The 26,918-nt window shown below is 45.2% G+C and overlaps 1 protein-coding gene across 1 annotated transcript in view; it reads left to right on the forward strand.

Moving 5' to 3' along the window:
• Positions 1–26,918, forward strand: part of VPS13C (vacuolar protein sorting 13 homolog C) — a 2,873,871-nt gene that overhangs the window by 1,305,428 nt on the left and 1,541,525 nt on the right. Inside the window, exon 42 of the mRNA XM_085648297.1 lies at positions 24,524–24,627. Coding sequence (XP_085504423.1) covers positions 24,524–24,627 — 104 coding nt within the window. The remainder of the gene's footprint in view (positions 1–24,523; positions 24,628–26,918) is intronic.

A 26,918-nucleotide genomic window follows, 5' to 3' on the forward strand; every position in this document is an offset into this window, starting at 1 on the left:
GTGAGGGACAATTCTGTCCCAAGTCTTGTTTTGGCCTAGGTGACCTGCTACAGGGATGTCCTGTGCTAGTGTCACTAGGAAGCCCCTGAACCTCAGAGGTATAACCAACCTCCTGGAATCACCAGGCTTGGGGTCCCTACACTCTGAGTAAAGGAGTCCATCATCCCAGTAGATCCTATGGGTCCCACTAGCACTCCCAGCTGCCTCATCAGCAGCTTGCTTTCTGAGGGGTTCAAGAGAAGGGCAGCTCAGCTGCTCCTGGCTCAGATCTGCCCTGGAAGGGCCCCCTGTCCTCAAGAGCTCAACCTGATCGGGCTCAAGCTCCTCTGAGACAGTTCCTTCTTCAGGACTAAGATCATCTCCCTCAAGAGACTGATCTGTACTCTGAGTCGGGGGGAAGATACTGCCTTACCCCTACTGCTCCTTTTCTTGGAAGGCTCCTGGTCCATTTTTCCAGTGACAGGAAACCTATTGTCCAGCCTTCCCCTGCCAGAGTTTCGTCCAGCAGCAGGAGGGAAGACTCATGTCTGTGGCTGGCAGCATCCATTTTGTGATGCCAGGTTCTGCTAAGCTGGTACCGAGTGTACCGGTGTTGTCATATTTCTCCCTCTAGGAGGGTGGAATCATACCTACCACACCACTGTGGTAGGTATGATTCCACCCTCCTAGAGGGAGAAATATGACAACACCGGTACACTCGGTACCAGCTTAGCAGAACCTGGCATCACAAAATGGATGCTGCCAGCCACAGACATGAGTCTTCCCTCCTGCTGCTGGACGAAACTCTGGCAGGGGAAGGCTGGACAATAGGTTTCCTGTCACTGGAAAAATGGACCAGGAGCCTTCCAAGGTGTTTGACACCAAACATGACATGTTTCCATTCAGCCATTTTAAAGTTAGCATTTATGGCAAGTTTATAATGCTCTTAAGTATATATGGTTGGCTGCATCACAAACCACCCCGGAATATAGGTTCCGAAGGCTGCAGAGGGGCTCTGCTCATGCAGGTGCACCCTCTCACATAAAACCCAGCACCCTGCCTTCAGGATTGATAAGGCCTGCCAGAGGGGTGACTGTTTTATATGTGCAGTGATATGGAGTAGATATAGTGAACCTATATCTAAATAAGGGGTGCATGCACCACCTTACACAGGCTGCTGTAGCAGACCTGTTGTGTCATTGTGAATGGTCTCCCAGGGGTGGCATAATACATGCTGCCGCCCCTGAGAGGCCCATGGGGTACCTATGCCCTAGGTAGATCGTATACCATATACTAGGGGCTTATAATGGTACCCCAGAATCCAATCTGGAGTGTACCTTAAGTACATTCAATCAATTTAGAGGAGAAAGCAGCTAGGCTGGGGTCCTAGATAGCAGGATCCCAGCCAGTCTAAGTCGAAAACAGTGAAACATCAGCAAAAAGTGGGAGTAACTATAAGAAGCAGATCCTACTCTCCTACAAGTAATTGCTAGTTTACCTTGTGGTAAAATGAATGACCCAGATGATTAACTTTCAGAGTTCTTTAAGGCCTTTTCACGTGCGTTGAATATACATCTTTTAAGACTCGCTAATTTATTTTGGCTGGAGGTGCAATCCCCCCTTCTTTTAATACAGGGGCTGTGGTTCTTAAAAAAGGATAAAAACCCAGAGGATCCAAATTCACACCATCCTATTTCTGTTTTAAACTCCAATTCTAAAATCTTTATGAAGTTATTAGCACATAGGTTTAACAAGATAACATTTAAATTAATCCATCAAGATCATTATGGTTTTATCTTTAGCCATCAATTATTTACAAATACAAATGATTTAAGTGAGACCCTGGATATTTTATACCATAAAGCATATTCCTGCTATGGGTTTTGTATTTGATACCGAGAAGGCTTTTGACCTCGTAGATTAGGAGACTCTTTTTTGCATTCTAGTTTTTTTTTTTTTTTTCTTCCAGGTCCTCAGAGGTCATACACAATTTGTATAATTGGACAGAAGCTATATCAATTTTAAATTTGTTGGATGAAGGTACTTTTAAAATTCAGCACTAGGAAGTATTGCCGTCTTTCCCCAGCTTTATTAGCCCTATTTATAAAGCCATTTGCTGTAGCTATTCAAAGCATTTGTTTTTAAGATTTTTTTTTATTTTTACTTTTTCAGGTCTTAGGAGAAAATAAACAAATCTAACATTGACATTTTTTATGTAATTGCCTCCCAGAAAATGTATTACCTGAGTTTCAAAGATGTTTTCATGATCGGCCGAAACACTATTTAAGGGTTAAGCACTCCGCAGTGGCGGCTGGTCAATTTATAAAGCAGTGGGGTTATCAATCAAATGAAAGGTCATAAAACAGTAAGGACACATACAAATAAACACACGTACTGGTGCACGCTTGCAGACAGGCTGATACACAATATAAACACATTCTCACTCATACACACAACGTGGAAAATTACCTGGGGTAGTCCTCAGTGCAGTGTCCTCTGCACATCAATTCCCGACTTCCACTCGGATAGGATGGAAGGCTGTTCTTTTTCGTTTATCACGGCTTCTGGTAGGGCATAAAGGCAAATGACGTACAGGCCCCAATTCACCATTATCTGACATGCTGCACTGCCTGACGCTAGTGCAGCATGTCAGATATGTATTGCATCTGTGAAAGGACAGGCTGTAACAGCCCATGCCTGACACATGCGCAATGCAGCCCTGACAGCCCTCTTCTGGTGCAGAGTGATATTGCAGCTTTTACATGTAGGAAAATGATCGGTAAGATCGTTTACTTACATATAAAAGCTGTAAATATTTTGTGAAATAAAATGCCAGTGTGACGTGATAGCTGGGGGATCGCCGCCCTTTTGGCCCCTAGGGAGAATCCGCCAGGGATCTTATGATCTGAACTATAAGCCTCCTCTAATGCAAGTGAAAACACTATTAGTAAAATGGAAGCCTCAGCCACTTACTGTTCTTGGCAGAGTAGCTTTAATTTAGATATTATTCTTCCGTTATATAATTTCAATTTTTTACCTGCACATTGTGTTTTATATTTGGTTTTCTAGTGAAAAACAATCATATTTCTACAATTGTTATGGTGAGTTCAAGCCATAGTTTGTCTCGAAGTACTTTATATAGACCTATATCAGAAGGAGAATTAGTGCTTGCCAATATGAAAACTTACAGCCATGCATATTTTGCACAGCATTCATTTAGCTTCAGAATAGTGCACTTCTCTAATGTACATTTTGATATGGGAGTAATGAATATGAATCTAAAAGAAAATATCAAGGATATTCTTAGGCTCATAAAATCTTCAATGAAAGACATTACAATGGCTCCTTAAAAGGAAAGCCCAGTTTCGTGAAGCGTACTCCGCGTAAAGCTTGGATGCAGGCAGTTGCGCCATCCACAGTCAGGTAATATTATGAAGCGTGCCCGCAACGTGTCTCCTTGCTGTACCCGACAAAGGCCTAAAGAAGATTGCTGTGGACACCTGTCTGTAATTGCACACTCATCCTTGAACTTAATGCATAGGTTTACAGATGAAGAAGAGTTAAATATACATGGGGTGAACACGGTACCACTCAGAATATTGGTCTTTTACATACAGCATTTCAGACCGATTCTGTCAGGAAGATGTATTAACACCAAAAATACGTTTCTTAATTAATTCTGTCAGTAACATGTATTAACACCAAAAAAGATTTCGAAATTCAATGTTTTAATAAGGGGTCAAAAAATCCCTCAAATTGGTTATGTAGTGACATAGAAATTACACCACTTAGCCAAAACAAAACTATATTTAAGAAATTGTCTTCGAATCGTTAAATATAGTTTTTATTTGGCTAAGTGGTGTGTTGTTGTAAGTCACTATAGTTTTGTTTTTGCTAAGTGGTGTGTTGCTGTAAGTCACTATAGTTTTGTTTTGGCTAAGTTATCTGATAGAGACTACTAGCCGCAGATTCCTTAACGTAGAATTATCCCCAGACGCGGGACTGGACCCGGAAAACTTTCTTGCCCAGCATCTCTGCGCGCCGGGGGGTGGTGCCTCGTGACTCCGCCCCGACGTCCTCCGCGGGCGTGACGTCAGCGAGGTCACATAAGCCCCACCCCGGCACGCTGACTTCAGTTTTCTTCTTTTCCGCGTGCAATGCGGATCCGGATTGTGTTCCTGGCCTGTTTCAGGCCTTCTTTTTCCGCTTTGAGCGTTTTCTTCTTTTTACGTCTCTTTTTCTTTTCTGTCGGTTCCTCCACTTCTTCATGGGTCAGTGTGTGTCCTGGCCCACACTGGCCTCTGCCTTCGGCTGGTGTCTGTCTTGTCCGGGGTGCGCTGTTCCGTGGTGTTGCCTGTTACTGGTGGCGCATGCCCGTGCAGGCCTGCTTGTTCTCCTTCTCCGTTGGGATCTTGATGTGTTAACTTGCGCCCCTGCCTCTGGTTCCGCTGGGGCTTCGTGCAATGGTGCTTTTCTTCTTCCACCTGTGCTGTTGGCAGTGGCGCCGTTCCGGCCTTGCCCGCTGCTTGCGGCCGAGGTGTATTCAGCTCTTTTCTATCTCTATGCCTGTGTTTCTTATGGTGGGCCATGCCTTTGGTTCTACCTCTTCTCACTGGGTTCGAGTTGGCCCTTGCATTCCTTGAGGCCTTTGGGGCGCTGTCTTCCCCTGCGGGGTGTTTGGCGCTCTCTTTCTCTTGGTTGGGCTTGGATATCCTGGTCCTTTCCTTCTTGTTCTTGTGCCATGTCCCCTGCTGGGGCCCTAGTTTCACCTGGTGGGGAGGCTCTCTCGCAGGCCCTCCTCCTGTCTGGGTATGGCTAGGGTATCTATTCTACGTGAAGGAATCTGCAGCTAGTAGTCTCTATCAGATGTACAAGTTACTTACCTTTGGTAACGATGTATCTGGTAGAGACGATTCTATTCGCAGATTCCTTCACGACCCACCCTTCCTCCCCGTTCTGCGAGGACCCTCAGCTTGGTTTTCTGCACTAGCCTCCCTCTGGGTGGCTTATCTTCTGTGGGGGTCCTTTTCATTTTCTGCCTGTCTGACTTCCCTCCAGCTGGGTTCTTTCCAGTGTAGGGGCCTGTTTTTGCTCTTGTCCCTTTGTTGTTACAATTTCTGATCCCCTTGCAGTCTTCTACGCTGGGGGTTCTTTTGCCTGTCCTTGACCTCCTGCTCCTTTCAGAGGCTGTGGCCCTCCTTGACTGTGTAGTCTGGGGTGGATTGCTTTGCCCTTCTGTTCCGGGCTTGTGGCCCTTTGCTGTGTGATCTATGGTTGCAGTCTCTCTCTCTTTCTCTTACAGCGCTTTCCACTGCTTGTGCCTCCAGCCCGGCTCTCGCCTTGGCTGGCATGGTGGTTCCGCGGAGGGGTGCTTTCCGCTCTCCCTACTGTGACTTTACTGATGTGGTTTTCTGGTACTTTTGTGCTGCCTGGTGCTATCACCTGGCTTGCACAGTTGTTCCTCAGAGGTGATCTGCTCTTTTCCTGCTTTGGCTTTCCTGTTGTTGCCTCCTAGTGCCTCGGTGTCGCCTGGTGCTGTTCCTCACCTTTTGTCTGTCTCCCTCTCTCTCTCTTTGTTTCTCTGTTTTTTCGCACACTGTTCCCATGCTCGCCTCGGTTTTGTTGAGATGGCTCCGCGGGGTGGCGCGGAAAAGTTCTCCGAAGCAAACTGACAGCGCGCCGGGGTGGGGCTTATGTGACCTCGCTGAAGTCACGCCCGCGGAGGACGTTGGGTCGGAGTCGCGAGGCACCACCCCCTGCCGCGCAGAGATGCTGGGCAAGAAAGTTTTCCGGGTCCAGTCTCACACCTGGGGATAATTCTACGTTAAGGAATCTGCAGCTAGAATCGTCTCTACCAGATACATAGTTACCGAAGGTAACTTGTACATATAGAAGGATGTTCCACAAGGTGAGATCAGGTCTCATCAAAAGACAAATGTGCAACTTATATTACATCAATAAGACCCTGTGAACAGTTATATACAAAGTTTGTCAATGGTGCAAGTTGTCAACTCTTTATTTAGACACGTAACAAGCAATTTGCATCACGTTCATAACTTAATTCGTTGTCCACTTTCGACCCATGTCTGCTTTGGAACCAGGTCTTCCTAAGGACAACAAGGAAGGGATGCACCCTTGAAAATCACTTTTGGTGAGCTGAGGTATAACTGAAGGGCCTTCATCTTGGTGGGCACTCAGAATTGGAAGCATCCACTATAATAAGAAGACAAAATCTGCCTTCCTGCGCGTTACACGAGTTGCCCGATAATTGAAGCTTCGCGGCCGGTCGCTGCTCCCTGCTGGGAATGCTGAGGGCTGCTGCTGACAGATGGGGCAAACTTACGTTTGTTCTTGCCAGCGCTCGGCGAGTAGGAGTTAATCCTTCTCACAGTTGAGGGAGCTCTGTCTGACACGTTGGCAGGATATTGGAGATGACGACTTTCAAGCTCCTATTTTAATTGTAATTAGCATCATATAGTTGAGTGTTTTTAAAGGGTGCCATTACTTGAATAATTCCTTGTCCCAGTACAGGCAAGAGGACTGCGGAGTTCTTAAGCTAGTTAAACGCAGCAAAATTAATTTATGCGTGTGGCTCTTCTGTTAAAACTGAGTGAATCTTGTGCTTATGACATTTCGAACCCCAGCACTGGGGATAAACCTGCTTTCATTATGACATTGAGAATTTATATTTTATTTTGCCACGAGTCCACAAACGCATATTGGACCACTGTGTTTTTGAAGCCAGAGTTTAGCAACTTTAATATTTAGAATGTGAAAGTACATTTCTGCACATTCTGTAGCATAGGAGAGCACACATTGTTTTTCGAATAACTTCCTTTTTCCAAGGTTCCATAAGAAGCCATAGGCATTCATGCTTTAAAAGTAGAATTTTCTTTATAGGCTTTAATATTTTATTTGAATGATAGTGCTCTGATGGGGGTAATTCTGGTCAGGCTGTGTACTATTCAGAATATGTGAAATTAACTGGGCTGCTCACGGATGCAGATGTTGACCACCCCAAGTAGTCCATTGATCACCTACAATGCAGCACAACAAACTCAATTGTCCATTCAGCATGCTTTGTTATACGATTTCACATTAATCAATTTAGAGCTACACATGACTGTTTCAATTGGGGGCTTTCATAGCAGTGGTTATCACATTGACCCAGCACGCAAAAAGTTCCCAGGTCTCCAGACATAGTTAAGTGCATGTTAGTCTGTAATTTGTTGCTCTTTCCAGGTTGCCATAAGAAGCCACATGGCTTCATGATTTAAAACCATAAGTTTCTTTCTGCAATTGTCACAATTTACTTGCTTCAGTATTTAATTCACAACCAAGTGATCTGATGGGGGGGTATTTTACGAAGTCATGTCTCCAAAATATGTCAAATGAACTGGGCTGCTTTCAGATGCAGGCTTTGGACCCGCCCGCCCCACACCCATTGATCAAGCAGTCTGCTGAGTAATCAAATTAAATTGTCCTCGCAACGTGCTTGGGTAAACCATTTTAAAGTAATTTTATTTGCAACTTCAGCGTGGTGCTCTCATTGAAAGTTTCTGTGGGTGAGTGGTTGTTAAAGTCGTTTACTACTCTCCATACAAAACGTTCCCGGTTCAGGACCAAGCGGAAGGACATTTTGTGAGCAGCTTAGCATACCTCCAAGGTGCCAGTTATTGGTACTGCGGCAGCCAACATTTCGGTGTTTTTGTTATTTTCAGGTGTGATTGTTTTTTCTAGTCATTATGGTGCATAAAGCCATTCAAATGTTGTTGCATATTGCCTCTGTCTATGGTTCCCCAGCTGTCCTTGCCCCTCCGACATGTAAAGGTGTGTGCATGTCATTCGTGGTGCTTATCAAGGTTTTCATGATTCCCAATATGGCCCACAGATTAAAGGTGATTGTTGTATCTTTTACTGTGTGAGTTCATTTGGGTTGTAAAAGGCCCACATCACGGCATATTGCATTCATACATATTTTGTTCTTTTCGGTGTATGACAACTCAAAACAATTTCACAGTACAGCGACTGTGGTTAGTCCTTTGTATGTGAGCTGACCGGTCCAGTAGCCTCCAGAATGGCTTAGCTTGACATTCCTCTTTAGCTGTTGTCGGATTTCGAGTGCTCCTGTATTTTAAACAGACATGTGGGATCCATCACCAGTCACTTAGCGCATTAGGCCCCCCTCCTCCTTTTCCATCACAGGTGGTAGATGTGATCCCTTACACTGCCATAAGGGATTATTGTTAGGGGCCATTTGCAAGGCCTCTCTGGACAGTCAGTCCCATCCTGGGTTTACTGGGTCCCTTCCTTGCTTCAAAGTTCGTGTCATACACATTGTTTACGTTTTTTAAATGCTCAAAGTTTCCTAGTTGTACCCAGGACTTAGTTTCTTGTTTTAATATCTTTTTGAACTTTGCCTAAAAGGGGGTTGTCTTTAAAGTGATCCTCTCCACGGTCTATACGCGTCCGCAAATGATCAAGGCAAGTTTGGGGGACTTTCAACATTTGGAATAGACTTACCATCGACGACAATGTACTAGGCCATTGATTTTAACCTCCACCTTTTTTTATTGATGCACATATGGGTCACCTCAGACTCGGGGGCCATCAATGATGCAGCATATGTTCCATTTCAATTGGACAGTCACCCTAGTCATTTTATAAGACATTAGTAACTTCAGGCAGCATATTTCACAGTGCCACTCTTTGGCTAAACTCTTGAACAGTAGTTGCCACCAACTATTTCTTAGTGGTCATTAGAAGTTCTGCGCCCTATTACCTCGGTGTACCTGCCAACCTATTCTATAATACAAGTTCAACATATCAGCAGGGGATTCATTGGAGTAGGAGACATTCTAGGGGACCAAATTTCACAGTTTCTTGCAATTAAAAAAATAATATCAAGCATATTTCATAGTGTTTGGGTAACAACCTTGGCACCTCGGCCCCAGTATTTTGCAGTTCCACTGTCAGCTTGAATTCATGTGAAGTAGGCAAATTCCTTACAATACTCCTGGATTTTCAACCCTCCTATTAGTTCTTACAGTCTCCTTTCATCCGTGATCTGCCTGTTCTCACAGGTTGTTTGGCACCCGGTAGATGTTTTAGTACAGGACAGGCGTATTAGGGATAGTGTGATACATTCACAAGGGTACCAGCTAGTCACAACCCCACTCAGCCTTGGCATGGAGGGCCATATTGGGGTTATCAAGGTTCTTGGCATGCTAGCGTGTCAGAGAACATACATAAGCTCCTGTAGTGTGGCTGGCCCACCATGCTGTTATCTAGCAGCTGCACATAGGCAACTCTTGCATTCAGTTTTATCATTGTGGATCTACAGCCCAAATTAAAGATACTGTCATTAGTTTATGAACATATGTATTTATTTAAATGAGACCATATGCAAATTAACAGCCGAAGGGCACTTACTTTTCTTTACTCCATGTGGTAGGTATACAAAGCACAGAACTACAAAGGCAGTGGCATGAGCTTAAAACTCTCCGGTATTCCAGCTCTACAAACATAGACAGGTTAAGTCCAAAACAGTTGTGGCCTTCATCGGTATTAGGACACTCTAGATTAGAGCAGACCATTTAGAAAGTCACAATAGCTGAGAAATCAACTGATGGCGAAAGGCGATACCAAGCACAAAAGCTGTCAAAGTTTACGTGCCCAGACACTATTGATGCACACTGCTTTTAGAGGCACTGAGCACACTTTGTCATTGATTGAAAAACATATTACATGTCCATGCCAGATTCCACCTTCAGATGTAGTCATCCAAACAGACTCTATAGCAGTTTCAAGCCAGGTTTCGTCTGAGACTGTACTTTCGGAATACTTTGTACTTTTGTAAAGGAATTCAAGGTAGTGCCCCACACAAGTAAAACGTTGACACCATAGTCCACAGCTCCAATAGATGATTACACACATCATATTTTGGGAGCTGCTAGAGCACAGAAGTCCAAAGCGGCTAGATACAATCTGGACAATCCACCCACACTAAGCTGATTGTTTAGAACAGTGATTCTTAACTTGTTTAGAACAGTGATTCTTAACTTGTTTAGAACAGTGATTCTTAACTTGTTTAGAACAGTGATTCTTAACTTGTTTAGAACAGTGATTCTTAACTTGTTGACTTATTAGGACCGCCACTTAATCAGTACTGGTACCGGGGGACGCCCACTGAGTTACAAATGGAAGCCAGGGACCCCGGCCTAATCATTTTCAGTTAATTGAAATGCAAAGCAGCACACAACAGGTTCAGTCACCAAACAAATACACAAATTATGAAATATTTAATTTACAAGCAAATGTGACTGCAAACAAACATGTACATTTTAATAGGATGTTTGAAGTTTTTCTAAGTTCAGTTGAGACCATACTATGTTCTGTTTGATTGGCTTTTTAACCTTAAATTTTAAATTCCTTCACATTTACAGAACGTTTGGACATTTTCAATTGTACATGTATCACCTTTATTCATAAAAACTTTAGTAATCTGTTCATATTATTTAATTCTCTTAGCAGTTGCAGACCCCTAAGAGGTCCCTGGATCACAGGTTAAGGACAATTGTCTTAGAAGCATTGGTGGCCATAGGAATTAGGGAGTTAGCCACACAATCATAGTTCAGCCCCCTGTAGCAGCACAGCCTAGAGATGTAAACCTTTGGTTTGCTGAAGTGCTGATGTCCAACCACCCTTTTTAGGCTATGGGATGATCTGTACTATTGCCCAGCCTGTTCTTGTCAGGGCACCAAGTAGAACAGCCAAGCTATCTCAGAACATTGCTAACCATAATACAGACTGACATTTCTGCGGCCATAATATAACCATCTGAGTCACACTTACGGTTTTCACACTAAGGGACCGATTACGATACGGCCCGTAAAGGCTCTGACGTTCTGTCGGAGCTTTTAGGGCCGCATCGTAATGGGTTTGTCGGTTTCTGTTCCGACTGCATCATTTTGATGCAGGCGCTCAGAAAGGAAACCGGCCAGTCATTCCGGCTAGCTTTGACAGGCTAGGAGAGCCTGACTGCCAGCCGGAATGCGGCCTGTAATCTCATGAGCGGCTCTTTCTGCCCTAGAGATTACCATGTACGTGTTCTGACATGGGTTCCATGCTGGGCTGTCAGACATAGAAACCATGTCTGAAAGTATGTTAGGGGCCCCAGAAGGGCTGAGGGGGCACCTATGGTGCCTCCCTGTTGATCCCTGCACCTTGTGGCAGGCACCTTGAGGTGCCCGCCACGGGGTGCAGGGATGAACTGCACCTCCCATTTCACCATGGGAGCATGCATTACGGCAGGTTTATGGCCATAATGCATGCTCCCATAGTGAAATATATGAATGTGACCGAACAGTGTTCGGTCGCATCCGTATGGGGCGGTCGGGACCACCTACCGGGTGTCAGTCGGTCCCATGACCGAGTCGGTGTTGGGTGAAGGTGATTCCGCCCGACATCGTAATGAGCCCCAAAGTGTAGCAACAATTTAACCATGAAATCTCAGAACATTGCTGCTGACAGTAGGCTAACGCTTCTGGGTAGAGCACATAATCATCTGGCTACCCTTATGGTTTCCGCTTTAGGGCACTAGGAATTTAAGTGCTCAGTGCCATTAATTTAGCCTTCATACTTGCTGGAGTAGTTAGGGTAGCAAGGACAAAGTCATTCTTGACAAAACCAGTTTAGACAACTAGGTGTTTTAAAGAAGTTCAACCAAAATGGCACACAGAAACACGAGCCTAGACCTTTTGGATGCTGGTTCATGGGTCTCGAACAGTGTAAGCACGTTAACCTTACTAGGGGTGCAGGAGAGTTTATAAATACCAATGCATTCAATATATCAGTAGGTAAACCAAAAGAAGTATCGTACCACCCAAATCTCCCCTTGTGGTCCTGTCTGACTGCTTGTAGAATGTCACCCAGGTCTAACAGGCACGTCTTAGTAGATCACGCAAACGGGTAGTGGCAAAGCCAACAGACTGTCCTGCGTTTTGGGTTCTAACCAAAACATTGAACCCTTGATTTCTCTATGTAATGAACATACAAGGAAGTGAATTTAAGGTACAATGTTCCGGTATCTGTTTGAGATGGAAAAAGTCCCTGAAGCAGTGTAATAAAAACACCTCAGTGGAGGGGAAATGATGCATCAAACAACTGCCAGTGTGGGGTGAGAGTAAGGCTACACTGGGTAAAGCTGAAAACTAATATGTGTAAAGACCTGGTAACAATAGTTCTTCCAGACTGGCGAGCACTGCCTTGCCTTAAATAATAAATAAATAAAGTATATAACTAATAACTAATAATAAATGAAAAGCAAAGTGGTATGTATAATGAGTGGAGCCAATGCAGTCCACTGCTTTATTTTCAGATTAGTCTTCAGAAAGATTTGAGTTTAAATTCCACACGTGGACTATACAGCCATTGAACTGTTTCAGTACTAGCAGTACACATACAACAACATGTAATTATCCCCGTTGTACTGCTCGGTATTTACCCTTAGTAAAGTCATGTGGCCTTGGTATATTACAGATTTTGCGGTCCCGGTGGCCATTCAGACGACTGGACTTAAACCAATTGGGGCTAGTAGCATCAGGTAACATCTTAAAGAGGAGTGGTGTTCATGTTGGCCCTCGCCTTTCCAGTTTTGAAGGGGAACAGCAGCCACACACCCAATGGTTCAGGGGTCATTTATGGTGCATGCCAAGATGAATTCAGCACCAAGAAAATTAGGAATGTCTGGGTTTGGACTCCCTAATAAACCTGGTATAAGTGCAGCTGAAAAGTAATTGAGCAATGAGGAGTCATGTATTTCTTGTATTTTGTCATGGTCAGGCTACTTGAGTCTATAACCTGACACAGTCTCTAACATTAATAGGTCTTCCCAAGCAGCATATGTGACATCTATACAGAGGACAATTGGCCAACAGATAAAATATATGAACAAATAAAAAAAGATATGCAAACAAACAAAATAAAAGACCTACAAGTAAGGAGCACAGGTTTTGCAGTAGGTAAATACTGCATGCTTATTGGGCCATTTCTCCCATACCCTTTGGGAGACGATTGCACAAGTGCCACCACAAGTCCTGGAGGAGGCCCAGGCTGTGCTCTCTCAGGCAGTCAAGGACAGGAGAGATGCAACAAAATTCACCAAAAGGTGTGAACTTGATACGACGGATTTGCTGAGCATATCTATTTCCACGACAGTGACCTTGAGACGCCACACCTGGCTTAGGGCAACTGGCTTCACGGGTGATGTCCAGTTTAATTTGATGGACATGCCCTTTGATGGAACCCGCCTTTTTGGGGAAAAGTCAGATTCGACCCTAGTGAGGTTCAAGGACTCTCGAGCTACAGCCAGATCCTTGGACCTCTCTTCTACTCCTCGTGGCTAGTCTACCTTTTGCCCCTTTCATGGCAACAAAAGGGGTTTCCAGCCACGTCAGCCCTATCCCAGCGACCATCCTGCGCAGGCTTCCCAAGCCGTGTGGGGACGTGGACGCAGTTTATTCCAGCCTAGGCAGCCGCAGCCTCCAAGCACTCCTAGTCTGACTCTGCAAGACCACACCACTACAGTTGGCGGGAGAATACATCCTCCTCTTCCCCCACTGGAGGTCCATAGCATCGGACAAGTGGTTCTTGCAGATCACCCATGAGGGCTATTCTCTGCCGTTTCCTTTCTTTTCCTCCTCCCATTCTGGCCATTCTGCCAAAGAAGGAACAGCTGACAGAGGATCATTTGAAATTGCTCCAGGAGGAAGTTGCAGTTATCTTGTCAAGGGAGATATAGAAATTGTCCCTGTTTCAGAAGTAGGCAGTTAATCCTGCTACTTTCTGATTCCGAAGAAGAACGAAGGGTTGCGGCCCATTTTAGATCTTTGGACCGTCGATCTCTTCCTCAAGAAGGAGAAATTCAAGATGCTCACTCTAGCTCAGGTCTTGTCTGCCCTAGACCAAGAAGACTGGATGGTAGCGTTGGACCTGCAGGATGCGTATTTTCATATCCCCATCCTGGTGTGCCACATGCATTACCTGCGGTTCAAGGTAGGCCACGAGCACTTTCAGTGCACTGTGCTCCCCTTCAGCCTTACCAGTGCCCCTCGAGTGTTCACCTTGGTGATGGTGGTGGTCGCAGCTCATCTGCGCAGGTTAAGGGTGTCAGTCTTCCCCAACCTCGACGACTGTCTAAGGCGTCCTCACCTCAGGGTTTCATCTCCCTCCTTCAGACTATGGGGAACCTCCTGCATTCTCTGGGGTTCTCTATAAACGTGCCGAAGTCACACCCTACCCCTTCTCAGAGGCTCCCTTTCATCAGAGCTGTTCTGGATACAGTGCAGCTGTGGGCCTATCCTCCAGATCAGCGAGTCCTGTATTTTCAGGTTATGATCCCGAAGTTTCAGCCTCTATCCTGGATTTCGGTGAGGCTGACTCTGAGGCTGTTGGGCCTCTTGGCCTCCTGCATTCTGTTGGTAAACTACGCCAGATGGCGTATGCAGGCTCTGCAGTGGAACTTGAAGTTCCAGTGGGTACAGCAGCCGGGAACTCTCATCGATGTGGTTCAGATATTGGAAGGAACTGCAAAAGATCTGCAGTGGTGGTTAACAAACCGCGATTGGGTAAACAGCAGACCCCTCTCCCTTTCCCAACCAGCACCACAGTCATGACAGATGCATCACTTCTGGGTTGGGGTGGCCATCTGGCAGAGTTGGAGATCAGGGGACACTGATCTCTGGCAGAGTCGGGATCCACATCAATTTGTTGGTACTCCGAGCGATTCGATTGGCATTTTTTTCCTCTGTCAAGGGGAAGTTAGTGCAGGTGTTCACGGACAAAATCACTGCCATGTAGTACTGCAACAAGCCGTGCGGGGTAGGTTCGTGGAACCTTTGTCGAGAGGCCCTGCGTCTCTGGACATGGCTGTAACAGCAGGGCATAACACTTGTGATTCAACACCTGGCAGGCTCTCTGAACAGCAGGGAGGACAAACTCAGCCGTTGATGCCTATGGATCATGAATGGCATCTCCAGTCGGAGGTGAGGCAAGGTCTCTTTCAGCAGTGGGGAGAACCTTGGTTAGATTTGTTCGCCTCCAAAGAGAACGCGGTGTCAACAATACTGTGCACTGGAGTTTTCAAGGTGGCTATCGCCCGGTGACGACCTTTCATCGTGAGTGGAGCTAGGGCCTGCTGTACTCCTCTCCGCCCATACCACTCCTGCCCTGGGATCTGAAGAAGATCAGGAGTGACTGGGCCCAAGTCATCCTTGTGGCTCCGTACTGGGCGAGGAGAGTCTGGGATCCAGAGCTTCTGAAGATGAGCATCAATCCTCTGATCAGGCTGCCCCTGTCGGGAGGATCTTCAGTCGCAGCAGAAGGGAAGGGTCCTCCACTCAAAACTGTCAACTCTGCACCTCCATGTGTGGAGGATTAGCGGCGGCATTTGATGGTTTTTGACCTTCCTCCAGAAGTATGTAATGTTATTTTGGCGGCTAAGCAGCTCTCCACTAAGGTGGTATACGCCTGCTGTTGGCAGAAATTTGTATTATACTGTACAGAAACGTCTATTGACCCTCATTCGGCTTCTCTTTCCACTTTCCTGCTTTGAGAACTCTCAAGGGTTATCTTACTGCTCTGTCTGCTTTTTTGCGGCTGCCAGACCATCCCTCTCTCTTTAAGTCTCCAATTGTACATAGGTTTCTAAAAGGGCTGGCTCACTTGTTTCCACCCACGCTCTTTGTTATGCCACAGTGGGACCTTAATTTGGTCCTCACCGATCTTGTGTGCTCCCTTAGAGCCATTGCACAACTGTCCCCTCTGGCTGCTTACCATCAAGACAGTCTTTCTGGTGGCGATTACATCTGCCCAGAGTGTGAGTGAGTTGCAGGTGCTGTCTTGTAAGCCTCCCTACATGATGTCCTTTCCGGAAAAAGAGGTGCTTCGCTCTTGCCAAAGGTGGTGATCCCATTCCATCTGGGTCAGTCTATCATGTTGCCCACCTTCTTTGCTCACCCTGCATCCCTCTAAGGAAGAGGAGCGTCTCCACCACCTGGACCCAAAAAGAACGTTGTCGTTTTACCATGGCTGCACAAAAGAGTTCTGGGTGGACGGCCAACTCTTTGTGGGGTACTCGGGAGCTAAGAAGGAGCGGGCAGTGCAAAAAAGGACCATCTCTTGTTGCGTCGTTCTCTGCATTAAGACCTGCTATGCCCTGGCGAGGAAGCAGTCCCATGAGGGATTAAAAACCCATTTCACCAGGGCAAAGGCTGTGACTACAGCCTTGGCTCGGGGTGTCCCAGTCCTGGATATCGGTCAGGCAGCAATGTAGGCATCTTTGCACATGTTTGCCAAGCACTACTGCCTGGACAGTCTGGTCCGCAGGCACTGAGATTTTGCCTGTTCAGTCCTACAGGACTTCCTAGTTTGAGGTATTGGTCTGCACCCACCGCCGGGATGGTATGGCTTGGTTATCTAATTCAAAGGTAAGGCATCTTCAGCTAGATGTCTCTATCAGATGAAGAAGTTACTTACCTTTGGTAACTCATTATCTGGTAGAGACTCTATCTAGCTGCAGATTCTATACAGCCCCATGCATGCCGCCCTGATTTGTGGACTAATGTTGTAGGGCTAGGGTTACTCCCCTTTTCAGGGCCTTAGTTTTGCACATGACTACTTCAGTTACTTTGTGGCTCTGTGCTTCTGGCGTGGAAAAAACAAAAATTACTTACCTCCACATGCCTGGGTGGCACCTGTATAGGTACTGTGACGTCATAACCGACGCTGAAGACATAACGCAGAGCCGAATGGAGCCACCGGATGGCATGCGCAAGGGGTATTGCTCAGCAAACGTTTCCGGATCCAGCCTGACGCCTGGGGAATTCAAAGGTAAGGAAGCTGCCGCTAGATAGAGTCTCTACCAGATAATGCGTTACCGGAGGTAAGTAACTTGTTTGTCAGAAACCATGAATCTGCTGATATAGGTCCATGGCATTTCAACCTTCATTATTTACAGGTATTCATCGGGACAAAAAATGCACATGAATAATTGATTGCTGCCTGAAGAGTAGAAAGAGAGAGGGATTTAAAAGAGGGACAAATTAAAACAGAGCCTTAACAAATAAAGGGCAATGGTAAATACCTTCATGCTTCTTTTGATGTGGTAAGGCATTTTCATCTTCACAATCCATATTCTATGTTGGTAGGATTCTCCTAAGAAAATATTAGTTTGACCAAATTTTGGAAACTAGATCACAGGCTTCTGTACCCTTGTCAAAAACAATATGCTTTCTAGCATTTTATATATGTTTGGGAAAACATCTGTTTGAAGAGTACATTTCATATTGGAAATTCATGCTGCCGTTTAACACATTTGTGTATATTTACAGCTGACTTACCAAGGTATAACATTTGGGGCCTCATGTAGGTGGCATACACTTTACCGATTCTAAAATACCGAATCATACCGATTCGGTATTTAAGAATCGGTAAAGTGTATGTAGGTAAAAATTCGGTAAATGTTACCGAATCGGAGTGAGTCGGTAATTACCGAATCGGTATTTACCGATTCGGTAATGAGGCATACCTTCCCATTGATGGGAAGGTATGCCTCATTACCGAATCGGTAAATACCGATTCGGTATTGGGGGAGCACATGCAAGGGTGGCAGGGTGTCACATTGACACCCTGTTGCACCCCTGATTCGGCCATGTGTGCACATGTGGCACACATACATGCCCTAAGGGCATGTATATCTGCCACATTGCACACTTCTAAGCGCTATTGAATGCGTTTACACATCCATACTTTATTTACCACCAACTATTAGTTGGTGGTAAATACCGACTCCAAACAACACACACACACTCCCCCTACATCTCATTTCTGTATTCGGAATTTACCGAATCGGTAAAATTACCGATTCGGTAATTTTACCGATTCGGTAAATTACCGAATACAGAAATGAGCCCCCTACATGTCACAAGCCTAAATACCGGTCGGTAACGGTATAATTACCGAAAATCGGCCGTTACCGACCGGTATTCGGCTACGTACATGAGGCCCTTGGTGATTTAATTACAAAGGTTTTTTTCTTTCTTTTGAACACACGCCTAAGGCAGCTAAGCACTTAACTTTTTTTCTTGAAAGAAGTGAGGTAAAAATCTGCAAACTTTCATCTTAGTACTGCACTCTGGGCTGCCATGCCATCATTTCACTGACATGCTTCAACTTGCTTACTCATGCAACAAATGTACGAATTTAAACACAAAACTTAAATCAATGCTTAATTTGAGCCGGTGGATTCCGGTGCTAGGCACCTGCTCTTCATCTCAACACCGACTCTAATGAAAATCTGCCACATGGTGGCACTGTCTATCACATTTTGAGATGAGCAGACAAACCGTGTTTAATTCAATGTTCATTCAAAATTAACAATATCTGCCACCAATGCTATTCTTGTAGCTTTGATTGGCCTGGAGTAGTCAGTCAGAATTGTACCACTTGTAGAGTTGAGATGCTTATCAGTTATGTTAGTACTGTCATTGACAGCGCTGGCAAAGGCAATAGGTGATGCAAGCTGCAGGGGCCTCCTGAAAAGAGCCTGGACACTTAATTTTATGCAAATTCAGCACTGACATACATTATTGCTAGCACTGATCATGTGCAGCTACGAGTTATTTAGGAGCCAGTGTCTCTAAAGGCCAAATTTCAGATGTCCAGGATCCAAAAAATATTCGTAGGGAAAATGCACAATAAATACATTTCATATACTACTTTCAGGATATGTATCAGCTGCAACAATGCAAACTGAATCGCCTTTACATATCGCACCACTGACTTTCACATGCAGAAAATGGTGTGTGCAAGAGGTACTCCCTCATCACCTGAAGTCAATGTTTTTAGGTCCCTAGAGGCAGTTTCCAGTAAACAGGCAATTACAGAGTTGTGCGCAGCACTTGGAGTTAGTTTCTCTGAGCTAAAGGGAGGTCTCTTTAGGATCCAGCCTGAGAGAACATGCTCTAACGCATGCGTCTCATTTGCGAGGCACTGTTAACAAAAACGACTTGGAGCTCCCCCCTACTCCGTTGCTTACCATTTGATGGCTTACTTTACACTCTTCTTTTACAGCCGTGTACTTCATCAAGGCAGGCTAAACTTCATTTTCATTCCTCTCTGTGGTGCTAGTACCAAGCACTGATTGCTTCAACTTAATCAGTGCTGCTCCCGACATTATTGAGGTACTATTTTGTTATTTTTATCTTTTAGTGCCCTGCAAACAGAAGGCATGTGACTGGCAAAAGTGTGCCCAGCAGTACAAACAAAATAGTAAAGATTTATTTTCAATAGTTAACTTTCATTTTGCCACGTCTTATTTTCTCACTGTGCACTCATGTTTTCTTCAGTTTTATTGCTCGTGGGTGCTGCTCAAAAAGGATGAGGACCATGTTATAGCAAAGCAACATTGTTTGTTTCTTATGTATAATTTCTGAAATGATGCTTTAACACATGATTGTGCAGTGCACACCATTCCACCCCGTCTAAACCATCCCACTCAAATCAACGCAAATCCACTCCACCCCACCAAATCAATCCACCCCAGACAATCCAATCCACCCCACTCCAAACTACTCACCCTAATCCACTCCAACACACCCCACACCAATCCTCCCAACACACCCCACTTCAATCTGCCCCACTCCAGTCTGCCTCACTCCAATTCACCCCACTCCAGTCTAAATAAGTCTGCCCCACTCCAATCCAAAACAATCTGTCCCACTACAGCCTGTCCCACTCCAATCCAATACAATGTTCCCCACTCCAATCCAAACAATCTGCCCCACTCCAATCAAAACAATATGCCCCACTCCATTCAAAAGAATCTGCCTAACTCCAATTCAAAACAATCTGCCCCACTCCAATCCGCCAGACTCTAATCCACCCTACTCCAATCTGTCCCACTCCAAACCATCCCACTCCAATATGCCTCACTTCACTCCAATCCAAATCAATCTGCCTCACTCCAGTCTGCCCCACTCCCATCCAAAACAATCTGCTTACTCCAGTCAACCCACTCCAATCTGCCCACTCCAGCCCATAACAATCCACCCAACTCCAATCCAAAACAATCTGCCCCACTCCAATCCAAAACAGTCTGCCCCACTCCAATCCAATCTGCCCCACTCCAATCCAATCTGCCCACTCCAATCCACCTCACCCCAGTCCACCTACTCCATCACAATTCATCCTACTCCAATTCACCACTATCCACCCCACTCCAATCTACCCCACACCGTTCCAATCCATGCCAATCCAATCCATGCCAATCCAATGTACCTCTCTCCAATCCAATCCACCTCACCCCAGTCCAATCTACCCCACTCCAATCCAATCCAATCTGCCCTACTCCAATCTGTCCCACTCGAATCTCAAACAATCTGCCACACTCAATCCAAAACAATCTGCAACACTCCAATGTGAAACAATCTGCCCCACTCCATTCCAAAACCATCTGCCCGCTCCAATACAAAACAATGTGCCCCACTCCAATCAGCCCCACTCCAATCCAAAATAATCAGCCCCACTCCAATCCAAAACAATCTGCCCCACTCCAGTCTGCTCCACCCCACTCTAATCCAGTCCACGGAACCCCAATCCAATCCACCAAACCCCAATCCAATCCACCCCAAATTACCGCACTCCAATCCAGTCCACCCCTCACTAATCCAATATACCTCAATCCAGCCAAATCTATTCTACCCCAATCCACCCCAATCCATCCTACCTCAGTCCAGTCCACTCTACTCAATCCACACCATTGAGCCCCCCCCACTCCAATCCACCCCACTCCAATGCAATCCACCTCACCGCACTCCACCCCACTCCAATCCAGTCCATCCCACTCAAATCGAATCCACCCCACCCCACTCCAATCCACCACAATCCAATCCTCCTGATCACATTTCAGTCCACCCCACTACAAACTAATCTACTCCATCAATTCTACCCCACTCCAATACACATCACAAGAATCCAATCCAGCCCACTCTACTCCAATCTACCCCAATCAGCCCCACCTCAGTCCAGTTCACTCTACTCAATCCAAACCATTCAGCCCACCACACTCCAGTCCACCACACTCCAATCCACCACACTCCAATCCAGTCCACCCCACTCAAATCCAATCCACCCACTACAGTAAAATCCACCCCTCCACTCAAATTCACCCCACTCCACACCACACTACTGTCATCCAATCCACCCTATCCTAATCCAATCCACCCCATCCCAAATCAATCTAATCCACCCATTACTATCTACCTCTACCTCAATCCAATCGACTTCACCTCATTTCAATCAACCCACTCCATTCCATCCAGCCCACCCACTCCAATCCACCCCACCCAATCCAGACTACTCTACCTCAATTCAGTCCATCCCAATCTACTTCAGTTCAATCCACCCCACTACCACAATCCACTCCAACCCACTCTGCCCTATTCCACCTCATCCTATTCCACCCCACTTCACTCCATGCCACTGCACTCTCTGCCACTGAACTTTACTCCCCTCTACTAAACTCTAGGATGCTTTACTTCCCCTACTCAACTCTACGATACTCTACTCCAACAAATTCAGTCTGACACTCTACTCCCCCCCCCCCACTCCAATCTAGTACATTACACACCACTAACTTTTAGCCATGCTGAACAGCAGCCATTTGTTGTACAACATGGCAAAAACACACTACCAAAGCCAATGGCTCTTGTATAGGCGAGACCTTTTTGCTTTGCCAGTGCTTCTTTAAAATGTGTAACGGTGTTGGAACCTAGCTTTCTGCACAACAAACGTTTTCACATGTCCTAATTGTCCCCTGAGGCAAAGAAAGAGTCTTGGGCACTTTGAGTCAAAATGGACTTTTCTCTGGAAAGTGGCTGCCTGGTCGGTAGACAGTAGAGATATCATGAAGAGCCGTAATTGATTTCTTAGTGCCACATGAAAGGCAACTGACAAAAAGAGTGGGCTTATTACATAGCTCCTTGTTTGTTTGTTTTTTAAACTTTATTTACCATTTTCATATAAGTCACGACAATGTATCACATGTTTTCAATGCTGCAATACAGTAAATGCGACACAGTTTTTGATTTTTGCTGTAGTCAAGTTAGTCAAAAACATTCAGCCGGTGGCAGCAAGTATTAGGATTACCTCGGCCCTACTTGCCCATCTCGCTCATGATGGTCCTCGCACATTTCAAAAAATACCTTCTGACAATGTCATTTGCAAGACTGGAGTCGGGGGGAAAGGGGGGATTCAACCCACTCTGGTTCAATCTATCCCATCAGGTGGCTGCGATGGTGTGGCCTCAGCATCCTCCAACAGATAGTTCTTTAAAGGACCCCATATGTTCTTGGGTCTGGATCTCACAGGAAAAGTAGATGTAAATAGGTCACAATTTGTGTTAAAATAAATAATACTGTTTAGCCAGGCCTTTGTAGTGGGGATATCCTTATTACCCCAGTTAAGGGCTATTTCACGTTTGGCGAGCATCAACGCAATAGAGGTGAATCTGCACAGCTGCTTTGGAATATTCTGGGAATATCCTAACAAGGTCACCTCTGGCGTAGGGTAAAGATCAAGGTGAGTCATACGTGAAAGGATGCTGTAAACAGCTCTCCAATACCCTCCAATTATGACAGTTCTAGGTCATGTGAGGAAAGTCTGCGTGGTGCGTACCACATTTGGGGCATGTATGTGGCGGAGAGGGGTCTATTGAGTGAAGTTTAGCACGGAACATGTATGCCCTCCATAGGAACTTAAAATGGATCAACTTGTGTCGACTATTCAGATAAACGTCCTTGGTCTGGGTGCAGAAAAAAAACCAATCGGTGTCTTCTATGGGGTGTCCCAGGTCTCGCTCTCACAGCTCCCAGACTTTGGCATTTCTAGTGGGGATTAATGTCATACAGGCTTTGTAATAATTTCGAAATTAGATCGTCCCCTCCTGTGTTTGTGATCAGCATTTTTAATGGTGCAAAAGATTCCGGCTCCAGGGGGACCTCTGTTATCTGCGCTTTCAGCTCGCTACGCAGTCTATTGAGAATGAAGAGGTACATAAAGGTTGCTTCGCTGAACCTCCCATCCTCAGAGCTATGAAAAACATATCCCCCCAAAAATAGATCCCCACTTGTATCTAGGGAATATGTTGCAAGAGTGCGCTGTACTAACTTTTCTTCAGTGATGGACAACCAAGGGTTATTGAGTATCGGTAGTGCAGAGGAGTGTAATAAATACCCGCCAGTTTCTTCCAAGCCCAGCAAGTGGTGGACACGGTCTGTATGTCCCGGGGGTCTCTGGGGAATCCGTTAGGCAAAATTGTTTTAACCGGGGCAGAATCTACAAGGTCGGTCGGCTTTAAGTTTGGAGTAAGGGATGCGTGCGTCAGGATGGTACCATGAGTGCGCAAAACTGCACTGTGATACTAAATAATAAATGTGAAAGTTAGGAACCCCAAAACCTCCCCCTTTGATATGGCAGGGTCAGAGTAGTCCAACTGATACTTGTTCTTTTTCCACCCCACATCAGTCTGATACGATACGAGTGCAGTGTACGAAAACAAACTATTGGGCAGTGAGATGGATATATTCTGGAACAGGTACAAGAATTTCAGTAATACGACCATTTTAATGATCGCAACTCTCCCGGCCAGCGAGAGTGGAAGCTTTATCCATCGCTCAACTTGCTGTTCAAGCTCAAGTATAGCAGGACCGTAATTGAGCCAAACAATCTCCTCTGCCTCTATGTAAATATTGATCCCCAAATATTCAGTTGAGTCATTACACCGTCAGCGGGAATTCGCACTCCCCCCTAGTTGTGCAGGTTGTTAATGGAAACATTTCCGACTTAGACCAGTTTATACCTAGACCCGAGTATCCACTAAACCTGACAACCTCCCGCACCAGCGGGTCTAAATTCTCTTGAGGGCGCCGGACATATTTCTAACGCTGTGCGCACTGCATTCAGGGGACTGGACGTTCCTCAGAGTCTTCCTTGAAGGAGCAGGATTTTTTTTTAAACTTCCTTTTGGATTATATACTGCCTATCTGCTCTTTTGTCTTCCAGTTTCGTTTTGCTTTACTTTATAAAATGAGCTTATTTGTTTCTACTGCTTACTTAACTAGTCATATTACTGTAACACAAAAAGTACACAAAAGGTGTTTCCTTGGTCATTATGATTAATAAAATAAAATGAAATGTAGATATCTCTTACAAAAGGTTTTCTAAATCCTGCATGGAGGTAGTGCAATTCAAAGTTTATCAGTTTATACAAGTGTACCATGACATGGCGGATTTAGGATCAACCATACTTTTATTTCTGAACGAGAAGAAGTCTAGAATATTAATACTATCTACATAACAAAGATGTAACTTGTGTTGTCGATGTTCTAGTATTACTATATAAATACTGTAGTTTATTTTTTTCTCTTTCGTCCTTAGTGTTTTTTGTACTAGTAATATTGTATTAATTTGTGCACTGTTTCTGCAGGAATGGATACATCGATTTCCATGCAGTCAAAGCAAATGGAGGTATTTGCTAGACTACGAGATATAATAGTCACCGATGTCGATCCAAAAACCATTCACAAAAAGGTAAAATATGCAAATATAAAATTACACATATTGATTTCCCACAACTGACCGAAAAAGGACTTGCAGAACATTCAGCACATTTCCCAGCAACTCAGATTTCCTGTGTGCTATCCAGAGATTGCATGCAAGCCTCTCTCTGCTTTATGCATCTTTATGTTTTTATCTTATGAGTGGCTAGCTTTCCAAAGTAGGACTCCATTTTATGTAACAGCTGCCATGTGTAGTTCTCTTTCAGTTGCACACCTGACTGTACCCATTAGGGCCCACCTCCACTGATAATTTGCCCTGTTAATTATATTATGATAGTGTTTACTCTGGTGGTCCTGGCGATGTAGCCGGATGGCAGAGCAGAGTGCCTATTATTTTGCGTGCGAGTTGTTTGAACTTCAATCATAGAACCCATATTTCTCTGAGGTATTGCATGCACGTAGGAAATTGGGTTACTGGTTGAGGGTAGTGAAACCCTACTCAATCAGCAACCACAATTCTTGTCTGGGTGAGACACATGCAAACTCCAAATTAACCTGTGCTCAGCCCCCTGGTATCTTGGCACAAAGCAGTCAGGCTTAACTTAGAGGCTCTGTGTAAAAATATTTATGTAGCACTTCAAGCAGTAATAAAGTGAAAACACAAGACAAGAAAATTCCCACACCAATTTAGAAAAATAGAGATTTAAAAAAAAAATAATAATAGACCAAAACAACGAAAATCCAATCAGTAATTCTGGAGATATGCAATTTTAAAGATTTAATGAAAAATAGTGCCTAGAAGCACAAAGCTCCAACTGTGGTTATGTGGTTGCGCTATATCAATAAAAAAAGGAGACACTGTTCCAAAGAAGTAGAGAAAAGCAAACTAAAAAAACGTATGAAAAGAGGGTCCTAGGCTATATAAGACCCAAGGGTTGGGCGGGGAAGCAGAGCTTATTTTCTCTTGTTGCCCTCACACACCCCGGGATGTGTCATGCTTCATCATCAGGTGTTTTGCTCCTCGTCGGGCCGGCGCTGCAATGCACTACGGGTCCCCCGAAGGGTCACTTTAGCGGAGATCTTGTTAGAGAAAACGCCGTTTGATGCATGCGGGTGTGTGGTCTCGGTCCTAAAACTAGTAGTGGTACGGTAGTGTGTGAGACGTGATATGTTAAAATTGTCTAAGGGTTGCTCAAAGGATATTGTTTAATAAAGACGAGGGAATGGCACCCTTGACAGGCTAAAAAACCCGTAGGTTGGGTGTCACCCTAGTGGGCTTAATGTCCCATCCGGTAACTACAATGTGGTCAATGTGGTCGACATGTTTCGCGCCCCTGCGGTCCAACCGGATCCGTGGCGCTTCCTCAGGACCAACCAAGAAGTGAAGTGTGCATAAAAGTGATCTGGGGGATAGTACCCACAGTGTATATCCGGGCGTACAAGGTCAAAATGGCCCTGCTATCTGTTCTGTCAGATTGAAAGTCGCTCCTGGATATATGCCTAGGTAAACATAAAAACAGAAGAAAAGATAAAAAAAAAAAGGGCGATATGTCAAGGTTTTTTGGGGTAATCTTGCCCCAAATCTGTCCTTAAACTGAACACAAATGGATAAAGACTGAGTACAAAACAGTGGTGTGCATGGAACACAAATTTCACTCACGAGTGACTGGGAAGTGGGGTCTCAACGATAAGCAAACAGGATAACCATCCACAGGATAGGCATCCTGGTGTGGGTGGCCTCCCGCCGCCGATCGGAGTTGCGCTGACAGGGACAAAGTCACAAGTTCAGGCCTATGGCATTAGAGCGTGGACCAGATACAGGGACCAAGTCAGGTGCACCAAACTAAGTACCTTAAATCCTGTTTGCGGGGCATTGCGAGATACCATTTCAGGGATGTGGTTACAGCAGTGGTTCAGAGTAACTGCGAGGCTGGGCTGTGAAGTACGTCAACGAGGTGCTTGGGATTCAAAGTCCAGTGTTGATGATGCATCACACACTGGCGGTTCCTAAGAAGCTGCGGACTGGCGTCAGGGATACGTCGCCCTGCAGCAGTTCCGAAGTGGAGCTGCGAGGAGATGAGTCACACTTCATCGGTTCTGACGATGCGATGAGATGAATCGCGCTTTGTTGGTTCTGACCACAGTCGGGCTGGCAAGACTCCCGTCCAGATGCTGGGTTCAAGGTGGTTGGAGCCTTTTCTGTCCCTGAAGCAAAAGACACACAATTGATGGACGGAATGCAGAACAAATCAAAACATTCACCCCCAGTCAAGAGATCTGGGTTAAATCCAACATTCTTTTGCTCACCATGCCACCCAAGTT

The sequence above is a fragment of the Triturus cristatus genome, chromosome 3_2 (assembly GCF_964204655.1).
Source record: "Triturus cristatus chromosome 3_2, aTriCri1.1, whole genome shotgun sequence".
NCBI lineage: Eukaryota > Metazoa > Chordata > Amphibia > Caudata > Salamandridae > Triturus > Triturus cristatus.